The 23,229-nt window shown below is 42.5% G+C and overlaps 1 protein-coding gene across 1 annotated transcript in view; it reads right to left on the bottom strand.

The window, feature by feature from the left end:
- SGSM2 (small G protein signaling modulator 2) overlaps positions 1-23,229 on the bottom strand; it is a 61,748-nt gene that overhangs the window by 5,489 nt on the left and 33,030 nt on the right. Inside the window, 16 exon segments of the mRNA XM_050908897.1 lie at positions 952-1,076; positions 1,767-2,035; positions 2,038-2,170; positions 2,394-2,576; positions 6,483-6,611; positions 7,062-7,207; positions 7,665-7,729; positions 8,275-8,425; positions 13,474-13,603; positions 14,159-14,319; positions 16,061-16,128; positions 17,180-17,304; positions 17,766-17,900; positions 18,332-18,477; positions 18,992-19,059; positions 22,006-22,167. Of these exon segments, the coding sequence (XP_050764854.1) occupies positions 952-1,076; positions 1,767-2,035; positions 2,038-2,170; positions 2,394-2,576; positions 6,483-6,611; positions 7,062-7,207; positions 7,665-7,729; positions 8,275-8,425; positions 13,474-13,603; positions 14,159-14,319; positions 16,061-16,128; positions 17,180-17,304; positions 17,766-17,900; positions 18,332-18,477; positions 18,992-19,059; positions 22,006-22,167 (2,196 nt within the window).

Below are 23,229 nucleotides of genomic sequence, written 5' to 3'. Positions count from 1 at the left end.
GGCTCTTCATGTGTTGTGAAATGGTAAAAGAATGTGATCAATCGTCTACTTAAAGGATAAATTAATATTGAATTTTTCTCTTCCTGTTCCTCAAAAGCTAAATACTGTATTGAAGTCAAATTTGATTATGCAAGATCAAATCTTAAGCAGCTGTTGAATGTGTGTGTCAGAACTTTTTGACACTTCGCATTCCGGAGTATTTCACAGCCCTGTATTGTTTTCTGCTTGGATAGAGAGGACCAAACCTTACACACACGGCTTGCATATCAATAGTTCGTGAAAAAACAGCTAACACAAGCATAACAGTCTATTGAAAAAAGCCCAGATTTTTAAAAGGTACCTGGGTTTTTTTGGCTTTTGTTTTCTTTTTCCCCCCTAAATGGAATCTTGGTATCTCTTCCGAGTGTTGAAGTCTGTGACACTTTCTGCTGTAAGTGTGTTTAGTTGAATAGCCTTCATGGCCATTTGCATTCCTAACAGTGAAAACTGCCTTTCTATTGATTCCAGCTGGTCTCCGTGGTCAAAGATGCTGCTTTGATTTTGTTTTGATTTGAAGATGTAGTCCTTCTGTCTAATTATTAGATGTCCCTCAACACTATACCTGGGCACCTCACAATTCTTGTCATCTTTATAGCACGCCATTAGAGCATGGATACATTATGCTGGTAAGCAGGAAACCAAAGCTAATAGTGCATTTAGAGAATAGTTCAAGGTGACTGATAGGGTTTGTCTCTTGGGGTAGAAAGAGAATCTTCTCAAGCCTGCATTCCAAACTTGGACTGCCTATCATACCCATGCTCTCTAACCTACCATCCTACCTGCTCCTCCTTCTTGCAAGTTTTTTTAAGCTCATTAGTGCGAATTTTTATACTGACTATTATTTGCATATTATTATAGTTCATGGATTATGACAGAAATGTGAAAAGTAGTTCAGTTTACAAGCTGTATTACCTGCACATGACATTTCGGAGTTTCTCCAGGTTATCGGCAGTAAAATACCAGTAATTCCGATCACATCTCTGGACATCCTTATCAATTCTGTGCAAATTTAAGGCAACAGTGTCCAATAATTCTATCTAAAAGAGAAAAGTTTTAGTTAGATCTGCTGAGTTTAGAGCGTTCCCAGGACTTTGTACAGATTCGCTCCGAGAATCAACAAACCAGAAATAGTACAGTTATACTTTGGGCATATGAGAGCATTGAAATACTCGATTACTGTCAAAAATCCCAGGTAAAATGCACACACTTTCACTGGTAAATGTTCCAAGCCTGTCCTGTTTCCAGATGGTTATTTCCAGTTGAACAACTTGAGCAGAGAGAGGGCAAAAACCTCAACTACTCATCTGTTGACAGCAACACTAATAGAGATGGTGGAGTCTTGAATCTAGATTTAGGCTGTGGTTCAATTTGATTAAATGTGGGTTTTAGCTTGAATTAAATGACACTGAAATCTTACAAGTGGTGTGTCTTCCACACCCCCCACCTCCCCCCAGTCCCCGGAAATTTTTAGCTGCTAGAACCGTACCACATTCTTTTCCTTGCCCTCCCATTCAAAAAAAGACCCAAATTTTTCTTGCTGTCTTATTTCCAATCTAGCTCAAAATCCAGATGAAAAGATTTGGGTGCAGAAATCCTCAGTTATCATCCCACCACCCATAGTTCTTGTTTAGGATTGTCTCTCATTAAATCCTATCTGAAAAAGTACAAGTCTTTGCTAGAAAAGCAATGCTGTGCAGAGAGATGATGATACTTATGTTGTGACCTACTGTGTAGGATGCAGCGCAGACAGAAGCAACATCCATTAAATAATCCACCTGGGAACACAGCTGCTCTTCTGATACAGAATCCTGAGACTGCAGCACAACTGACTTGGCTTGCGGCATACGTGGTATGTCTGGATCAGTCCTTTCCAAGTCAGCGCTAGTTTCTTCTTCAGCCCCATCTTCAAAGGAGACACTCTGCCCGTCATCGATGCTGGACAGGATGCCCGAGGCCACAGAGTAGTTCCTCGAGGATGGCAGCCCAGAGTCGGGGAGTCAAACTCCACAGACTGTTGCTCTACAGCAGCTACTGCTGCCGGTGTGTCGGCAGACACCACGGTGAAAGTGGGGTCGTCCTGACCTTTTGAGTCCCGCTCCGCTGAGTCCGTTTCATCCACGGATATAAAGACCTGGGGGCGGGCAGGGGAGAGAAGATTCGGATAAAGCAGGGGAGAATAGAGAAGCAAGAAACATTAATGTAGCAAACAAACCTCCAGCCACGAGAGAGAAATTACTACATTACTTCAGTGAACAAGACCACTGATTAACAGAGCTTCCCTGCATGCAAATAGCTGAGCGCTCCTCACTCAGTCTTTCATTCACCATCTGGGTGAATGGGAAGGGAGTACCTACATCGTTGCTGATGGTGGAGTCCCTGTGAATCAGTCGCTGGACATGGCTGTCAATGCTGCTGCCCGACGAAAACTTTGCCAGCGTGGCAGAATGCGATTCTTTCTCTCGCTGCTTTACAATGACCTCGCAGGCTTTCCACTCAGCCATGACCTTCTGATACCGGAGAGCAATGTCTTCATCCACCTGCAGACAGACAGATCCTGAAATGCTGGTCCTCCTTGAAAGATAGCATGAACAATGAGTGGAAGCCAGGACGGAGAGGTCTATAGCAAGTATAATGTCTCAAACTGAAAGCCTGAAGGATCCTGGAGCCCTCTTGCTAGAGTGCACGCCTCTGTGACTGGAAAGCGCAATGACTGGAGCAGTAAGATGTTGCATATTTACTGCAGGGAATAAACTATCACTGTAGACGCCAGAAAAGATTCATATAAGCATGCGTATACGCTATCAACAGCGCTTTGACATTGTTCAGGAAAGAACAAAAGATGTCACTGGCTTTTATTCCTAATTTCACGACACCTCCTTCCCAACTCCTCCTCTATTCCAACTCTAACGTAGCCCTTGCAATGAATTCCAGGTCACAGGTTTATGGACATCAGCCTGTACAGAGTTAGATGCTGGAAGAGACTCCTGAACAGTAGAAATCCCAGCTCACACAGCCCAGTCTTGTGGCTGCACTGTGCATGGCCAGATCCAACCGCTCTGGTTCCCACAGTAATAAAACAGATTTTTGCCACTTCTGGCTTCCTCTGTTGAAAGACAGACACAGAAACCCCCCTTCAGCTGTTAAGGGACACGTAGTAATTTTACTACTCTGTCACTTGTCAAGAGCTGAAGAGAAACCGCAATTGTGAGTTGGCTTCGGGCTCTGGACTCTGCTGGCTGGAGTTGCTACCAGAGCATTCATGCTAAGAGCTGCAGGCTATTTGTCACTTGAGGTAGCTGTCGAGTCATAAATCATAAAATACAACAGTTAGTGGAAGGCTGGAGGACAGCCACATTTGGGAGTGCCCCAGATACTGATGGATGACTGCAAAAATATCATCAGAAGGCAGAGATGACAAATCACCTGCGATGACTTCAGTTAAGGACACGATAAGTTTCCTATACGTGCAAATGTTATGGCTTTTCATGTCATTCATTTAATAGACCCTTACATTCAATGGTAAGCTTTAGGCTCCAACAGCACATTTCTTTGAGGAGTTGGTTATTACTGTTATTTACTACTGGTGTTGAGTAGCTCATTAGGATTCCAGATAAGGTTTGGAGCACCCCTGTGTTAGTATGGTACAAACTCAGGGAAATTTCCTATAGGAGCTTGCATTCTGCAGATCAGATCTTTTATACCTTGCAACATATCTTTATGAATTTACTGTAATTCCTATCGTACAAACGGACTCAAGTATTTATCTCTTCTTGCCAAATCTCTTAAGTTCTAGCTGTATACATGCATGTGCCGTTTGAAGCTGGGGCTAGAATCCATGAGTTGTGGCTCCAGATCTCCCACTCTAAAAACTTAAGTATCTGGGTCCTTTTTTCAGTTCCAGACATACCTTCTATTTCTACACATGGATCATAAATCTGATGGTTCATATACCTGTGGAGAACAGAAACAGCAAAATGCAATCTATACAATAAACCTCCAATATCCTATAATTCTTGAAAATTTGAGTTTAAAAAAAAAAAAAAAGAATGGAGCACCAAATGCAAATGTAATAAATTCACACTGCATCTGGAAGGGCTGCAATTCAGCCAGATCACTGCTGCTGAAGCTCTGCACCAAATTCATAGAAGTGTTTGGAAGGGCCTTCCCTCTTTCACCAAGACAGTAAGAGTTAAGGGGCCAGTCCACGTGGTGCTCTAGAAGAACTTCTTTTTTAAACTTGTGCTGTATGCAAAAAAGGGGTGATTGAACAAGTCCCCTTGTAGAACAGACGTACTTTCCAGCAGGACTACAGCAATGTATCAGCCTGGCTGGATATCTGGGTTTGCTTCTCTTCTGAGGCAGTTTGCCTGGCCTTCAGGAGATAAGGCAACCAGCAGGACTCGCTGCCCTCGGTGGTTTCTGAGGTACTTCGTCTTCTTCCAATGCTGATGTCATGGGAGGGCAGGAATTTGCCTCAGCAGTGCTCAGCGGAACATTCTTGATGTCCACTATAGCTGGAAAATCTAAATATAGATACCTACAAAGATGACTGGATTCAGGGTGAAGCATCTGGATTGTGACCCAGTTTGAACAGTTATGGGGTATATTTCTCCATCTGTGTTCAGAACTGGTTTATAAAGATTAGTGTGAGGAAAACCAAGTCAAATTGCTGTAGGAATTTTTAGTAAAAAGAATGCTGCTTATAAAGTGCCCACTGTCTGCAAGATAGCTAATTTTTCCATTGCAAAGCTCTAGGTCAGGCTGCCCTTCTGATCTGCAGGTGCTCACAGGGATATAAACTGTCCCTTGGAATATAAAATAATTGGGAGTTAGTAAATGCCAAATGTTTTGATATATAAACCACTCTGTATCCATTTAATCCAGAACAGGATCAGCTACTGCATGAGTGCTACCTCCCTGGTAATAACACTAACAGAAAAGCAGATTAATGTGTTAATTATATTCCAGGGCAAACCTCATTACTGTTCTAGACAGTTCAGCAAACATTTGGGTGATTCTTAATGTCAGTTGGAAGCAATGTTTTACCAACATACAAATCCAGACCTTACCCATAGGGCAGCGCCCTGCTATAGTCCTATGGCTCTGCGAAGGAGAGCATCCCTTTCCTCAACAGTCAAGGAGTAAGACTAACGGCAGTATTGGCGTTTGTAACGGCAGACTGGTGCTCCCGCTACGTACGAGCCCAAGGACTGCAGGAGATTTACAATGGTGGCACTACCCGATCTGCTCATCACAGCAGGCCTACACTTAAGTTCTTGCTCTGCACATGAATCAGCTCTACAGCTGCATTACGGTATGAACGTGGGCCTATTACGCATCACCTGAGGATAATATATTAGCTTTGGCTCCCTACTGCAATAAAAATGCCACACAGCATTCATAACAGCAGCTACATTGGATCAGATAAAGGCTGGTGTAGCCTAGCAGACACTTACAGAAAGCATATAGAGTAAGGAACTGGAGTATCGCTGTATTTTTCTCAGCACCCTGGCTTAGGATCACATCCAGTTTCTGTTCAGTAAGCGTAGCTGAGTGAAGGCATGACTGTCTGCCATTTTGCCCAGCTCCGTTACCAGCCTGGTTTATTACCAAGGCACTTGCCTAGTAATTACAACAAATGAAAGCACTCAGCAAAGTAAAAAGTCGGTATTGCTCTAAACAGATTAGCAAAAGGAGATAGTATAACTAAGAGATGGGCAAATTGTGGTTTCATTAATGGAAACTATATACTTAATGCCAAGTTTCAGACTGCGAAGTAAGGCTGTGACATAACCTAGGCAATTATTCACTGATCAGTGTTAGCAGCAGCATGGGAGATATTAAGAGGAACAATGTCTCATCTGAAATTGCACCTTGTGTTTTACAGAGGCACATCTTACTTAAGTCTAGCAAAAGCATAATGAACTTACAAACCAAACCTTCCTCTGGGTATTTTTAGCCTCTAGACAGTAACTCCAAGTGCACTTCAGAAGGTACATCTGGGCTGTTCACAGCTCCAACGGAAGTCCACACATACAGATGCAGTATCGTGTCGATAAAGTAGTTATTTCAAAGAGCATTTTGAAGTATAACTCAACTAACACACCACATAAAAAAGGGATGACTCAAATTACTACCCAAATGTCAATGTCTCCCCATTTTATAAGTGACAAATTTGTGAAAACAGGATTTGCTCAGGGCAAGTGCATGTCACAGGCAGAGGCTGAATGCAGGTTTCCTGACTTCAGTGAGGAACTCCTTTTTAGTGATTTTCAGACATGATAACATGATATTATAATCCCTCTACTAACATGTGTCACTCATGTTTTCAGTAGCATTTTTCCCTTAGGAATATTAAACAATAATAAAGACCAACACTTGCTATTCAGCAAACAAAACCTATTCTGCAAACGTAATTCAGATCCCCGGAAAGCTGTGCTTACCTGGTCCATTTCCTTTTTGGCCATGCCGAATTTATAGTGACCTAACAAGAATGGCCATACTTCCTTTCGAATCTCATGCTGTACCCCGCCGTAGTAAACTCTTCTTAGTAGTTCGAGTTCCTTGTAATTCTACAGCAGTCAGGAGAAAGAGGTATTGAAGGTAATAGATCTTTATTTTCCTCAGGCATGCTCATATACGCTTAATACCAAGTATTAAGACAGCGAAATGCACGGCACTAAATAAATTTTGCAAGTTGGTTCAAGCCTTTAGGGCCCTAGCTCAAATCTAGTCTAATATAAGTTGTCATGCCTCCCATGAAAATAATCTAACTTTTAATAGACTAGAGTCATCATGAGATCAGTTGCTTTGATGTTAATTGATATCTTTGCCATCATCAGAGAAGGAAAGGATAAAAGAGATTGTAAGAATCTACTTACTCTCACTAGAAAGAGGAGTGATCCTGTGAAGACTAGAAAACACCTTTAATACTGCCTGGGGTCCGTTCTAAGGGATACCATGCTCAATGCAGCAGTGTGTGGGAGCTAGCGTAATGATCATAAAGGTATTCTGTCACTTACCTTCTTGTCCTTCTGATACTTGCTCCAGACCTCTTTAGTCAGGCCCCCTGCGGCGCTGGATGGTTTGTCAGGTGGGATAATAGTGTGGTTCACGAGGGCAGACAGATGGGTTCGCACTGTTGACAAATGGCGGCAGTAGGCAAGCCCTGTGGTTGGGGCAGGAGGTGAACTTTTATAAATGAGCAGTCTACCTAATATCAGCAGCCCCTTTTTGAAGAGGAAGCTGTGACACTTTAAACCTGCCACTAATAATCCTATATGAACTAAACTTGCCTTGTACTGTGTAAGAATGAAGAATTGCAACAGAGCCAAAGATTAAATAAATCTTACACAGACTAGTAAAATCGAAGTAGAGTATTACACTGCAATGTAAAACTACATTCTGTCTTCACTAAGCATCAGTTCGCCCATTGCTGTATGCAAAACCCACAAATAATGGAATTATGAAGCTATGATACCTGAGTCACGTCCACCCTACTGCCCTGAGGTGATCTGACTCACAACAATAATTTGGGTTTGGACTGCTTTCTAAAACAAACATCACATGTTTTTTAGATAAGCATATGGATACCACAAGGGCTGGATATAAGAAGCTTCACTTACATCCATAAAAGGCTCTGGAAACGATTTGCCTCTTCATGCTTTCACACAACATCTTTAACGGAGTTCTGTGGAGACACAGTAACAGGAACATGATGGGTCATGAGGACAGAGATTATCATGAATTTTGTGCTGATCCCTGTGACCTACACATAGCAATTCTTTCTCTGCACCAAGATTTCTTTAGCTAAAGGACAACAATAATGACAAATTACACTTTTTAAAGCATTTTCCCCACCAGCGTTTTGGCCCAAAACAGATTCACCTGGCACATTTAGCTACCACTGCTGCAGGTGCATTGCAAAGGTCCTTGTCAAATTAGATGAATTGTTGCCCTTCATTGTAATTGTTAATGAGTGTTAAAGAAAACGCTTGAATTATATTAAACTAGACAAAAGAACTAGATGCAATTTTTCTATCAAAATGTGACTTGAGAGTAGTTTAATAGGTTAGTTTTAAAACTATATTTCTTACTGTATAACTCCATCTTTTTATGTTAGAAACTACTTGAAAATTGTTACCGTCTCTGGTGCTGCAACCAATAAAACCTCCCTGCTTTTAACTGTGACATGCACAAAGTCTCCCAGGTAAGCTCCCTGCACAGCTTGCTTACCTATCATGGATGCAGTTGCAGCAGCTGGGTATATCGTACGGAGAGCTGCCCGTTGAACAGGAGACACGTGAGGAGCCTTGGCTGCAGTGCTCCAGCTGCCACGAAAGCAAGTTTGCCCCAAAGCCTTGCATCTCTATCATTTCGCTGGTGTCTAGGGAAAAAACCAAACAAAACAGCAGGCCATCAGCCTTTTTTCTTCTTTCCCCCTCTTCCTTCTGTGCATCCTGATGGCTTCATGCTTTACTTCTCAACAGGCTCTGAACCTTGATTCCAAAAAGGGGAGAGCACCATCCTAGCGACCTCAGAAATACTGCTCTCGGCACATCTAAACCAGCTGCATGCTGTGCGCGGTCACTTCCCACGAAGTCAGATCCCTTCACTGTTTCCCCCTTTCTTGCCCATGCACATCCCAGTTCATGTTTCAAGAGAATAGAGAAAAGGGTGCTGCAGTAACAACTAAAACTGGTTCTTGTGTAATGCTATAGTAATTTTATGGCCAGAAGAGATCACCTAACCTGACCTTCTATTTAATTCCGGTCTCAGAATTTCATTTTGCAGTTCCTGGAATCAGCCATGTAACTGCTAGTCCAGCTAGAGTGAAAGTTTGAGCATAAAAGAAATTAAGACAAACTGATTCAGTTATTTTCAGAAGATGCTTCTTTCCCCCTCAGAACCAGGTCCTAAAATACTCAGCGCAGAAGGATAGTTCAAGTCCTACTAATGCAAACACTATGTTTATAAAAGCGGGATACTCTGCAGGAAAATGTGATCCAACAGTACAGTGCAGCTTCTTGAGTTATCCCTGCTCCACCAAATCTATTTGCCTTTTTAACCAGCTTCAGGAAGGCAACCCCCCAAAAAATCACCAGTTGCCTTCAGAAAGCTTGGCTTCAGCTCTTCAACTTTCCCAGCTGGCATTTGAGCTCGTGGGTTTTTTGTTTTATAATAAATAACTGGCCTTTCAGCTCACCCATGATTAAAATTAAGGCAAATGCCATAATACTGTATGTCACTAAGTTAACATTTGTAAGCAAAATCCAGTCCCCTGGGCCGTGCTTTTAAAACATACATTTGTTGGGTGGTGGTAGGGGCAATTCCAAACCATCTCATGCATTTTAAATCAAGATAGCATAAAGCATTTTAGTAGTGCCTATTAGAAAGTGGGCATAGGTGAGGAAGGAGTGGAGTAAAAACATCTGTTAACAGAAAAAGCACAGGCTCATGCGGAAGCAGTCATGTGTATTTCATTTCACAAAACAAAGTGTGATGCAAAAATGCTCTTCACCTTAATTCTTCAGGAAGGAGCTGAATGACCCAGTATTTATTGCAGCTTCTTATTGGGTTCAAATAAAAACCATTGGACAAACATTTTTAGGTCGTTATTTTTTGCCTCCCCTCTACAGACAAGAAAAGTGGGTTTTTCAGTTTTAATTTATTGTATTTTTTAGAGAAACAAGGAAAGAACCCCACAGAACCTAAAGATTCAGATGAAAGGTACCTGAATTAGTGAAGAATTAGAGTGAACAGCATCTTTTATTTAATTGTAGTGGTGGTATCTGTAACTTCAGCTACATGCAAAAGTCGAGCATGTTGCAAAATGTAAAAGCAGATGGCTAGCAAACCTGCTACAACAGTGTTGTCATTATTTAAAAGGGATGCTGCTGGAGAGACGACAGCCAATCCAAGCTAGTTCAGCAAGAATCGCTACTCAAACAGCAGACATATTCCTAACTACCATTACCTTCAAGATTAAATAAGCAAAAGCAGATATCTGACAGCTGTTCTAGTGGGATAACTTAAAATTTCCATCACCTGACTACAGACTAAATTGTGTTTCTTATGCTTTAGATCACAGCGTTAGCCTCTTAACATGTGTATATGGCAGTGTTAGACCTTCTTCCTTTCCGTTATCACCCATATGCAGACACGATCAGTTAAGACACACAGAAACTTCCGGAAACATTATCTTTTTTCAAGAGGAACGCTGTATTTTTGGAGTTTCTTTCCATCCATACCTTCCAAGAACTCTTTATTAACTTGGGCTGGGCTTTATCAGTTTCTAGGGGCTCCTGCCTTGGGATAAGTGTGTGAGCAGCCTACAAGAAATGAGGAGGATCTCCTTGAACACATGTTCATATCCTATCTAAACAGAACTTAAGCACTATACAGAGATGCAGGGGTATTATTGTCTCCTACAGTCAGTCTCACCAGACCAGGGCTAACATCCATTTGGAACCAAAATCATTGCTCCGCTATTTAAAGGTATGAGTGTCTTATCTGGAGTCAAGATACCTTGTGTTTTTCTTAGGAAATAGAAATACCAGAAAAAGCATGTTCATGCTAACCTAACGAATGAAAAATATAGACGAGCCAAACTTGCAAGCAGTTGCGCTCCTTCCTACTTCCTCTGCAGCTGTCAAACTTCTGACAGCTACTTTACAGCCTGATAACAGAGAAGATCCTGTTCTTGCTGATGCACTCCAGTTATTAGGAAGAGGCGGAGGCTGTTGTTTGGATTGTAACACGAGCATGCCAGGTTTGGCACATGCACTCAAGAGGTATCAAGGCCAAAAGTCTGGCAGTATTAAAGGTGTGCAGTAACTGCTAAGCCTAGAGGGGAGAGAGATTTCACATGAACTAGTGGAGAGGCCTCGACAACACCTGCCTGTCTTCTGAACAACTGCAAGTCTTAGAATCCATGCTGTGCAGGAGGGGTTTGGCCTGGGGAATGGATTATTTTGTACACCATTCACCTTCCTCCTTTGAGAAAGCAAGGACTTCTCAGTCTCCAGAACTACACTACTAGATCCTGAATGCTTGCTAATACATACACTTCTTGAGAATACCAACTTAGTACCTCTGTTATGAATTGCTTTAGGAAAAGAATTAGATGACAAAGTTTTGGAGGGTGGAGAGTCTTGCAGCTGATCATCTGAAACCCACCTAGCCTATGAATGCAAGAAGTGGAATGAAAGCACCCGACCACAGAAAGGTATTGCATCTCCATACAATCTTCTCTGCACAGTTCTGCTACCTTATAGAGGTATCCAAAGTGGGGGAGCACGCATACCTGAACCATCCCTGGGCTCAAACTGTAACTCACTACACTTCTGCCCTGTTCTGTCTACACAGGCACACTCCATTTCTGACTTTGCCCAGCACATCACTGCTGCTGTAATGGCTCACTTCTGATCCTTCCTAGACAAGGCTGCCCTCCCCAGTCTGTTATGTTAGTTTATGTTAGTCTGTACACGACTAACTCATAGAGGGAGAATACAAAGACCTGTTACACTCCCTCCTCCTCTTGTGAGGACACGCTCTAGTATCCAGCTTTTACGAAAGTGGGGCAGGAAGCCTCCAGAAGGAGAGAAGGTTTGTCCGTTCAGCAGCACGCACACTCAAAGGAGAGGGAAGATGCTGTTGTTTCTGCTTCCCATAGGTTGTGAGCACATTCCCAGCCTCTCAGCACAGTCGACTTAATCTCCAGATCTCATGGTGTGAGTGAAATGTTTTTCCCTGTAATAATGCCAACACTGTTGTATGCATCAGTGGAACGAGCTGCAATAGAGCTCTGGGACACAGGGGGAGGAGGATAAAAACCTTTCATCCTATTAGGAGCTGTGAGGTTCCGAGAGCAGATCATTGATAGCATTGCGTGTAGCTTATCTTCCTCCTCCTCATCATCGTCAACAGAGGTAGAGCGGCTGGCAGCTAAGTGGTGGTAGTTAATAGTTACTGCTCAAAGAAAATAGTGAAAGAGGAGCATAAGAAGAGAGAACTCGATTCTGCGGGAAAACTCAAAAGGACATGTTCAGCAAAGACAAAGGACTTGAATCCTGCCCTCTTCCTGAAGGCACAAGCTCCTGTAAATAGGTATGAAAAATGAGTTTCTTACAGAAAAAAAAAGCATGCTCCACCAAACACAGGCCAGCTTTTGATTGTGCACAGGCTGCGCTCCCAGAGCACACGTGTCACATCATGGCAATGGGGAAAGCTCCCAATGCCAGCCTGCAGTAGGCGAGTATGCTTTTTAGTAAAACTCCATGGGAATTGTAGGCTCCAACTAGCTTCTCTCCTTCATCATGCCCTTATCAATGCTGTGGCCTCTCTTCCACTCTGAAACCTGTGCCAGATGCATCTGGACAGCAAACATTCCGCTCCCCAGCTCTGTCTGGCACTGCAGACATGCAAGGTACAGGCCTCCTCCTAAGGAAGCCCAAGGCAGGAGCCGGCTCGCTCTGTCTCGCACTCAACAGGCAGGTCTGTGCTGAAGGTGCCCACAGAATCTGCAGTCCCCTTGATTCAGGCAAAGGCAGAACATGCTTTTGCTGGTGTGTGCATGAACTTACCTGTGCAAATCCAGAAGCCCTAATAAAAGCATGGCCACCATTGTGGTTCAGTCCCCTGGGGTAAGGAGGGTTCAGTTGAGATTTCTGCTTTTTCAGCTGCAGTAAGTCCCAATATGAGCAGTAAATCCAAATCCCCTGTAAATTTTAGGGTCTGATCTTCCTGGGAAATTCTTGCTTCTTTGCCAAGGGAAATAAAACCGAACATGCTGTTTGAGAACTAGCTCAAATGCCTTCTTGCATGTAAGGAATTTGTATTCACATGAGGTGGTTTGGTGCTTGGGAATTCATTTAGTTTCCTTGGAAGGGCCTTTATTTATCCATTGTTAAGTTCTTGCTTCCAAGCCAGAAAAACTTAGCCCAGGGAGTTCTTGGGGTACTTTAAGAGTTGAGTTTATGTTTTTTTTTTTCTAATAACAACATTATGAGCAAGCAGTGTGGCCAATAAAAATATCCTCACTTCAGGAGCAAAACTGCTCTTGGCTAGTCAAGCAATCTTTTTGCTTTTAGTCTCAGTTTGCAAGCCCAGGGGAGTATTTTGAAAACTTCCTCTGCAAAACACAGAGTAAATATAAATAAGATTCCCCACCTCAACTCCATTTCCACTAAGATAACAAGTTTCACTTCACAACAAGTTTCCTTCACATTAAGGAAACCTACAGTAAGCTGTACCTGTTGATCACAATTATCACACAGTGAAATTTTGTGATAGGGTTTTTCCCCCCCACAAAAACCTGGCTTGTCTGTTACCTTCAGTTACTTCCCAGGATATTACTTCAAGGTTTTCGTAGGTTTTTGGTTTGGTTTGGTTTTTTGTTTGTTTTCTTTAACAAAGCAGAACAAAGGCACTTACTGTTATCATGCTTGTGTCCTGGATAGATAATTCTGAACACATAGTCTGTGGAAGTGTCTTCAGCTGGCATTTCCTCTAGGTCCACTGATTTGTTGCTGTTCCGTTTTCGAAGCTTTGGAAATACTTTACCCTAGAGAAAACAATGATTCCATACATTCAGCTATGAATGACTAACAGAGCACAACAAACTAAGTACTTCAGACATTTGGCAACTTAGATCTTAAAACTAATCTTTCAATGCTGGGAGGAGGTAAGGGAGAAAACACCAGTAGAATCACATATAGCAGGTGGTTTAGGGGTACCTCACACAACTTTTCTGTGTATGTAAGACACAGCTTTTTCTCGTAACCCATGGGAGTTGGGCACCAGCTTCTTCAATAATCCAAGCCTCTGACAGCAAGTATGTCCCAGTCCATTTGAGTCTCAGTCGCTATCGTTTGGGTTCATATTTCGATACAATGGTGGATTCCAGTTCATTGCTCAACGGGGTAATGAAGGTATGAACACTTTTTATAGACTATCTGTATAAAAATCAAATTGGACTAAATGGAGTTATTTTGCCTCCCAGTTTACTATAAAGCAGCTGGAAATCAATGCCCAGACTCTGTGGAGCAGGATGCTGGCTGAACAAAGACATTAACATCAGCCCTACCTACTACAAGCAGCTCATCAGAAAAGGCAGTACCTTGCCCTGTTGGGACCAAAGCGGTGGTTCCAGCTGACCACGAGGCAGAAGACCATTTTCCAGGCAGGAAAGAAACGCGAGGAGGTGACCTCCTTGGGGGAAGTGCAGCGGAGGTCTCTGAGTTCCATCCTGACTCACCAAGACTAATGTCCATCTGCTTTCTGCTGCAAAGGAGGACAAGGGGAGTCCACACTGTTACATCGGAACCTCTATTTTTTGCTCTTACCTTCTAAGTAATTTTTATTTGTGATCATCTCTAAGTAGATAAATAAATCTCTGTAAGTCACAGTGCGATCTAGGGATGATCTCAGTCCTTTAGTCCTAAAGAAGTTCAAGATACAAGCAAGCTATGACAGGCTTCATGCAGAAACATTTAAAGTGATTCTGAACACTAATATAATAAATAATAAAGGAATAACTAAACTAAGTCTCTGGTGTATGACATAACTTGACAAAGGGGACACAATTTAGAGAGAAAACCAATCTAATGGATGTAACTAGAGGCTGTCAGCTTTATTCTTGTGAGAATTAGCAAGTCACATTCCTTATTGTGAATTTTTCTCATCTATCTTCACTGTCATGAGAAATTTAGCACAAATAAGGAAAACCACCCTGGGCTCTGGATACTCTTTTAAGCATAATCATCTGCATCTCGTACAGTTTTCAAAAGAATATAAGTGAATTGGGTTCTTAATTTCCTTTTCCAAAACTGAATGAATGAGGCATCTGGAGCCACCTGGGTAAAGGTGGGATCTCCAAGAGGAGGATATGTTCCCCAGCATGGCTGTGCAAGTTCCAGTCTGGTAGCTAGGTGTGGTGGCAGGACCGCCAAGTGTCTGTTGTCTTGTGCAAACAACAAAAATCATGTTGTGTACATGCCTGGCACTTAATACTGAAACGGCTTTCTCAGTGAAGAACAACAAAGGCTGTCATGTTTCACGTCTGTCGTTTAATTCCCCTTTTCCTAAGGAACTGCCACAAAGCAGAGCGGTGATGCATCGGACCAGTCAGTGAAATATTGGACAGGCACAAAGTGTCCCGGGGAAGCTGACTGAAGTGAGGCAAATGGACCTGAACTAACATTGCAATTGTCATCCTCTACCAGCTAGGATTCTAGATTTTAACACTCATCCCCATATGTCTGTAACTAGTTAGAAGTGTTCATGACACTGAGGGAGGAAAAGCAATCATTCAAGTGGCTCTCCTGCTTTTGTATTTTAAAGCAATATACATAAACTGTCTTCTAAAACAGGCTTAGTTCAAAAGATCCTTTAGTCCATCTGTAACTCAAATCTGACTCCAAATAGAATTTCTAAATGTTCTTTGTCTTTGCTCTGTGATTTTGACTTAAGGCTTGTGGTAAGGAAAGCAGTGGGAGAGACGTTTTGTTCCAGATTCCTCTCCCTACATTGAGCAGAATGGGCTACTGAGAACTGGATGGTCAGAGGGTGACAGAGGGTGGCTCTGGTTACACGCACTCCCTTTCTACAGGTTGATGATCCCACTAGAGACACGGCTGACAGAACTGCTTCCCCCCCGCCCTTTTTTTGTAATTGTCAATGGATGGAGGCCCATGCTTATAAAGCCAAAGCTTCTATGTTTAATACCTGCTGCTGACGGTTTCCCCGTAAGTGCTGTTCTGTACAGATGCTCAGAAAAAACAAAGCACACAGAAAAAACAAAGAACATGGAAAGCAATTCACAACTGGAGCAGTGTTAGGTAGAGGAGTTCTTACCAGGCCTTTCAGTGAAGACATCTGAAGAAGAAAAATAGTTTGCCTCCTTTTGCAATAAACCCCTAACAGGCACCACATAAAATGGCAGCAGCATTAGCAGCATTAACATTCACCTGGCAGAAAGGGGCTCTGGGAGCACCCCCATGAGAAGAAGGTTTATGCTTACGTTGCTGATGGCAGTGAATGCAGACGATCTGGCTGAGCGGCACTATTAACGCGTAGTCCCAGTAAACACTAATAGGGAAGGAAAAAGTGCAGGAAACATTTTTTTTTTCATATTCAGGAGTGCTTGCGGTTCCAAGCACCCAATAAAAAGACTCTGCTAAGTTAATAACTGCTTATTAAATTTGGTCAATTAAGGTAAATTAATAGTCAAGTAAAAGGCAAAGGAACTAGTTCTCCACAGTGGATACATCTGGCACCAGCCTTTCCATAACCTCCCTTTCCCTCTGCACCTCCCCTTCCCCCCCACTGCCCCATACCAGGTTACAACAATGATCTGGCCAAGATTAAAATGCCTGGGGCACAGACTTCACGATGGTCTTGTAGCTGGGCTTCAGGACAGCCAGGTTCAGTTCTGTCTTGGACATGTGATTTATGGGCAGCAGCATGTAAATCCTTTTGGGCTCAAGCTTACAGTTTAAACACTGGAAACAGCTCCAAACCCTTCAGAGAACACCTCGACAGAGTTTAGCGATAAACGCAAGGGTAGAGGGCTTCATTAATGTTCTATTAAAAAATACACATGAAGTTTTAGAAAAAGAATGGTGTGGATTAAGCATTTGAGAGCACTGTTCTGGGGCTGAAGGAAGCATTCCCTTGAGGAGACATACCTGCCTGGTTCAAGACTTTACCTGTCTTTCTACTGAAGCAGAATGCCAAATTACATGAGTAACCGATCTAACGAAAGACAATGACATTGCAGGTAGCTCTTGAGGCTGAAATTAGCCATGCTTGCCAAGTGATTTGTGACCGTCTGAAGGGAGGTACTAGAATTGTAATGATGGAAGGTAGTGTTGAGCCTTTTGTCCCAAACACCTGGAAAAGCGCGCTTTTGTTTTCCTTTTGAAAACGCCTTATACCCAAGTGCATTACAGGACCTTTGGAAAGTTGCTTAATCTGTGGCAAAACAGGAACAGAACCCAAGCTGTCCGAGACCTCAACTTATGCACTATTCAGAAGCCCTTCCATTAAATCAGCCTTGTTACACTTATGTCATATTGCCAAGTATACAAGAAATAAACACCGTGAATGCTTCCGATCTTTTCCTGAATGCAATGACTACCTTTTCTCAAGCTCTGAGTCTCCAAGAGTTCCATTCATCAGCTGATTTGGAGTCCATTTTAATGTCAAACTATCTGCTGACTGATGAAGGGAGAGATACCCAGGAATTGCCTCCAAGTCATCTTTCTGTTCACAGAAGCAACAAACACACAAGCCAGGTGACTCAAGTGCACAACTATAATTGTCATGTTCCAGTCTTCCTATGCCCCACAAGATCCAGAGCAGTGCATTATCTAGGAACTGCTGAGGGAAACCTTAACACCAAAAGTACTGGTATTTAATACTGCTATTAGGAAGAGGGGAAAAAACACAGTATGGTCACTGGGTTTACGAAATGCAGTCCAGTACGTTTGTTCCTACCTATAGGCCCACTTCACAGTTCACATTGGTCAGGCAGTGAAAGCATTTGTCACATCTTAATCTACCTCAGCATAACAGAGTCAAGTGGGAAGTCAGCACTGTCCTGAGGACAAGACATTAAGCGAGTACTTGACAAGCCTAGGTTATGTTCTTACCTACACTACTGACTTCTCAAGCCACAGCCAGGCAGCAGCTGTGTGTATTGGCCCAAAACTCAAGGTACTCACCGGCTGGACTAAGACATTGTTTTTCCCATACAAAAGGTGTGTTCGGGAATTCTGATGCAAAGACTCCACATACTCTCTTGCCGAAGCAGCAAAGCGATCTTCTGACGTGCTCCCACTTGAATGTCGTTTCCGGATCTAGCACACAACCAAACACAGTCAAGGCAGATCAGGTAGGACAGGAATGACTGTACTGGCACGCCAATAAAACAGGAACAGTTCCATTTAGACCAATCTCTGTAGAGTAGAACTTCTTCTGGAGCCAGGAGACCTTGCAGAGAAATGACCTGGACTCTTACTCACCCGACCAAGGCAGCTCATAATTTCTTGTGAACTACCTGGTCAGATCACAAGTGTCAAAAGCCACAGAATTTAGTCCTGGATCTCAAACTTTTCTACATACAGATAAAGAGGACATCTGGGCCCAAATGGACTTCTAATCTGTGATAAAGGCTCCATTACAGAAGAGAAAAGAAAAGTTGTTCTAGATTCAGGTCTCTCCCTCCTGGGGCTGTTTTTATTATCAACCTGTGCCTTAACTGAGAAATAGCTACACAGTAAATACCTACTCCCAGGGCTGGGCGCTTTGAAGGAGAGTCTTGGCGGCCGTGTACTCCATGAATGCGGTGTCGTTGAACAAGCTCATCTGCTGAAGGGTCTGTCCAATAGTGATCTGCTGTTTTCAGCTTGGTGTACTCCAGAGCACATGGTCCGACTAAGAAAAGAGCCCAAGAAAGAAACCTTCCGAGTCTGTTCAGAAACATACTTAGTCTTATCCGCTGGCCAAGTACTGCAAGTGAGATTTCCATCTCAAGCCATGTGAATGTTAATGATCGCTTAATGATTCTACAGGATCAGCCCATAATATAGACAATACATATAACAACATATCAGGTCCTGTTATCTAAGGCTATATAAAAACATTCCTGCAGGACACAATACCCTGCCATAGCAGCGTTAGTAGTTCCAATCTGCTAGCAAGCATTCAATAGAAAGCCATTCCCATTCTGTTCTCTGATCCAACCAATTATTAATAATAAAAACAGATGACCAGTCTTTACTGGTCTCGTAAGCAACAAAACAACATCTTCTATGTTGCTCTATTATAAATAGTTAAACTACATGCTAGAGATAAAAATCACCTTTTGTAACACTGTCATAATACAAAATGTTTTAAGAAACAATTTATTTTCTTTAGCATAAGAAGAAGTAACTTTGCAAGAACTCACCTAGAAGAGAAGCCAGTATTGGGCCACAAACAGGATCTGCCAGTAAAGCTTCTTTTTCATAATATTTACTAGGAATAAAAGATCAGAGCCCAGTTAAAAACACTGCTTGTTATTTTTAAAAGCTCTTATGCCTCCTAGTAGCATGAGTCCACTGACTTTAAAAATATCACGTTACTGCTTACCAGAAAGTATGCCAAAGGAAGCAAAAGAGATAAGGGCAGAGAAGCTAGACACGCTGCTAGTAACCTGACAATTCCTTCAGCATTTGCTGTGGCCCCCCAGTAGTCCAGTGGAAGTCGACTGTGTGTGCAGGGGGAAGCATGACTACTGAGGTCACGATTCCAGGTCAGACTTCATACTTAATAAAAACTGAGGCCAAACACTCATTTCAAGAGCAAATTCAGACAATTAAATTACCTATATAAAAGGGAAGATTTCAGAGTTTAGAGTTCTAAGAGTTCTACCAAGGGTGAAAATGGGATCTAGGCTGTACATCTGGAGTACTGCGCACATACTGAAATGGAACACGTTTTCAAAGCTTGGTTTTAGTTACAGTTCTAACACAAAAATTCCAGCAACAGAATTTTGCTGTGATTATCAAAGACACTCTCCCACACAATGGGCCGATAAGAAAACTGTGTATCTAAACAGCCAGAGACAGGACCAAAGGGATCAAACGCTATATATTGCCTGAACTTGACAGGTAGAGGAAAAGCAGTTGCTAGGATTACCCAGAAATCACCAACGCATGCGTCTCCTCTAAAAGCTCTAATGGAGCTTGACTGGCTCATCTACTGATCTCGTAAAAAAGAAATGTGTTGGGTTTGCAGGTAAAGGTTTTTACAACATGGTGTGTCCTGAACTATTTTTAAAGATCATTAAAATATATCGTAAGAAAGCTACAGAGAAATTCATTTAGCCTATTTTAGACATCTGCTTTAGAATTTGATCATTTCCTAAACTATAACAGTAACATTGACTAGATCTCCGTGGAGCATAAAAGGAGCCTAGAACAACCAGTTCAATACACCTACGCTCCAGACTTCTATATTTAACAAAATGACCACCACCCCTACTTTGGATCCATATTCTGCCCTTGATCAGCTGTGTAATCTCAGGCAAGTCACTTCCTCTCAGTATGCTCGTTCTGCCTCATCTGTTTGTGAACTGAGCTCTTGAGAGGCAGGAGCTTGCCTTTTGCTAAATGTGTTTACCCAGTATATTTGATTTGGGGCTTTGGGCACCATGCAATATGGAGACAAACAATAACTCTCTGCAAGCAATTTTGTCAGTTTTCCACAGAGACCAAGAGATCCGCACATTCTTAAACATCTCTTCCATCTGTGAGGAATAATCTTGAAACACTGTCAAGAACAATGAACTACTACAAATAGTAGCTCTTGCAATGACCCCAAAGTCTTCCCGTCACAGCAGGCAAAGCTGACTTATAAAACCACATAGCAAAAAAAAAAAATCAAAACACCCGAATTTCTTGAACTGTCGTTATCCTCTGCTGTCTCTTCCACTAGATGGGGCTCAAACTCTAAACCACCTTCTCTTCCTCAAGAACAGTCGAGCTGAAGGACTTAAACATGGAGCATTTGAGCAGTAATGTCACAAAAATGCATGAGAACAAGCCTTATGAAGAGGTTCATTTTATTCACTAAGTCAGGTTCTCAAAATCACACACCTGCAATTAAGGACCTGATCCTAACTCATTTGAATGGATGGAGAAGGCAGTAAGGTGAACATCTACAGTACACAGTAATGGAACAATTGAGACCGAACCCTCTTGACATCTCTGCCCAGAAGAATTACGTGGAAAAAGAAATTAAAAAGTCCTTGTATCCATGTATCAGCAGGCTTACTGCTACACTGGACTAAAATGCTTTCATTAACTGTGTCTCTGGGACACAGCCAACCCTCCCATTGTCTCTTCTGCACACAGCTCTTAAAACAAACTGGCATTAGATATCCCAGAGCAACAGTTTTCTTTGAACAGCAGAAAGACCTTTATTCCATTCTCCTCCTTTTTAGTGGCAAGGCAGATCATGAAAATAAAGCTGATAAGGAAAACAGTAATGCAAACTTGGAAAAGACTGTGAAAATAAGTTCCTCTGCCCTGGCGCTCTGCCTTGTTCAGACCCATGGGCTTTGGACAGCCAAGAATGTGTCCCCCCAGTGCAGAATTACAAGAGCACCACTGTGAACAAATTCCAATGGCAGTGGGTGCAGACCTACCTTTCTGGGACCACATCAGCTTTAGGGTTCCTACCTTTCTCTTCTTATGGGAAATAGTCCCCAGTGTGCCCCATAATTCTTCTTTATCAGTTATGGGAGGGTAGGGAGGGTAAGACGGGTAAGGTTAAGAACCACCTCCTGGGAAACCAAAGCTAATGCTGGACAGTAGGAAGCAATGATAGAATAGAGAGGACTTGTCTTTTCCTCTTTAAGAGTCCCTGTGGATTACATCCATAAAGCACTGATGCTCTTCTCCAGTTTTGCAAGGGAAGATTCACTTTACACAAAGCTTGACTCTTCTAAAAAGGAAACATGATTCAAAGAACCTGTTTTCACAACCCTAAGATTTTATGTCATTAACTCCTCCTGTTCTAAACTCATTTCACTTTCCTTCATCTACAAAGTTCCTAAAGTCCCAAAGGATTATTTTCAACTAATGTAAGTGAATTAAGCACTCCTGATGTATTAGAAGACATTTCTATTCCACTAAGGTCTAGGTCCCATTAGCATTTGGGCACCTAATATACTTCAAGTTAGTTTTTTAGTTGATTTCTGGAAAGCTGTATAGCTGTTAACATTTCTTCTAAGTCTGAAACACTGTCAATGATTCAAAACAAAAGAACATTATTTACTAAATGCCTGTGCAACCGGTTTTCTTCTTACCAGAAGTCTGCACCACGGAAGTTTGCAGAAGACTTTTCATGAAATCCCTCGTTGCAGATACCTAAACACATCAGTGCAACAAATCCCTGTGCTTCTGATTCTTTCCTTACCTGCAGTTATCGACAATATACTGCACGATCTTGTCAAGCACCTTCTCAATCAATGCTGTCCGAACCCATATGTGTTTGATGGCCTGAGGCGACAGGACCGGTGTTTTGCTCGTGGCTGATCCCTGCCTCTTGAGGGGTTCCTGCCCATTTGGCTGACTTTTCCTGCAAAAGGAGATAACGTAAAAGTAGTCAGAATTCAGACAACTCTTCTCACAGGAAGCTCTCCAGTGAAACACTGTGTGGAGGGGTGTTGGAATACACAGCATGTATCTGACAAATGCGTATCTGTATACTGGCTGTCTACATTACTGTGTTAGTACTCACTACCACTGGGGTGCGGAGTTTTAGTCAGCCCATCATCAGGGATTTTCTGAAAATCATGGCTCTAATGACTTAGGATGCCTCAGTTCCAAGTTATGAATAGGAGAAGTCTGTAAAGATTATCTAATTCACAGACAGATGCTAAACAAGCTCTAAAAAAAGCCCCCAGACAGGCCTGTATTAGGTATCTCGGGTAGGTAGTCACCTACCAAAAATATCTTTTCCACTTCTGGAGCTTTAGGAAAAGCCCAACATTTGAGCTCCTCCAAAGCTCCCACATGCTAGGCTGAAATGAATAGGCTGTAAATCCATTGCAGAACATACACCCCAAAAGAATGAAAAAACAACAAAATGCAAAGTGTAGCAGAAAATAAGTAGCACCTGATGAACAGAAGTTTGCTTCTTATCAAACAGAGCTTCACACGTAGTTGGGAAAGCCACAGGGAGGATGGTAAAAAGATGATTCTCGTCTCCCAGCTTTGTCTGGTACCTTCAGGCTGAAGCTAGCCCCGACCCCAGGAATGCCCACAGCCGTTTAAGCATGACATATTCCCACTGAGACCAGAAGCATGGAGTAGGAGTTGAGCTAACACAGGCAGAGCTTTTCCAGGGACCTCCTGCCATACCATCATCAGGCAATCCTTGGGCACAGGCCCATCTTTTCATTCTCTCTGTAAAGCACCATATATAGCTATAGCACAGTCTGTGCTAGCGTCTTGGCAGTGAGATCCTCTCTCCTACCACCTACAGAATGACAACAAGACAACTAAGAGATAAGCAACATCAAACTGAGAAACTAGAACTATGGCAAATGAGCATCCAAAGCCAGCTGGGAGCTTCCTTACAGCCAAGACCCCCTGCTTGTTCCTACAGCATAAGCCAGCACAGCAACAGGTCCACCTC

Source organism: Gymnogyps californianus, chromosome 20, assembly GCF_018139145.2.
Source record: "Gymnogyps californianus isolate 813 chromosome 20, ASM1813914v2, whole genome shotgun sequence".
NCBI lineage: Eukaryota > Metazoa > Chordata > Aves > Accipitriformes > Cathartidae > Gymnogyps > Gymnogyps californianus.
Note: the sequence above shows the minus strand (reverse complement) of the source record. Positions and strands in the feature narration are given on the sequence as shown.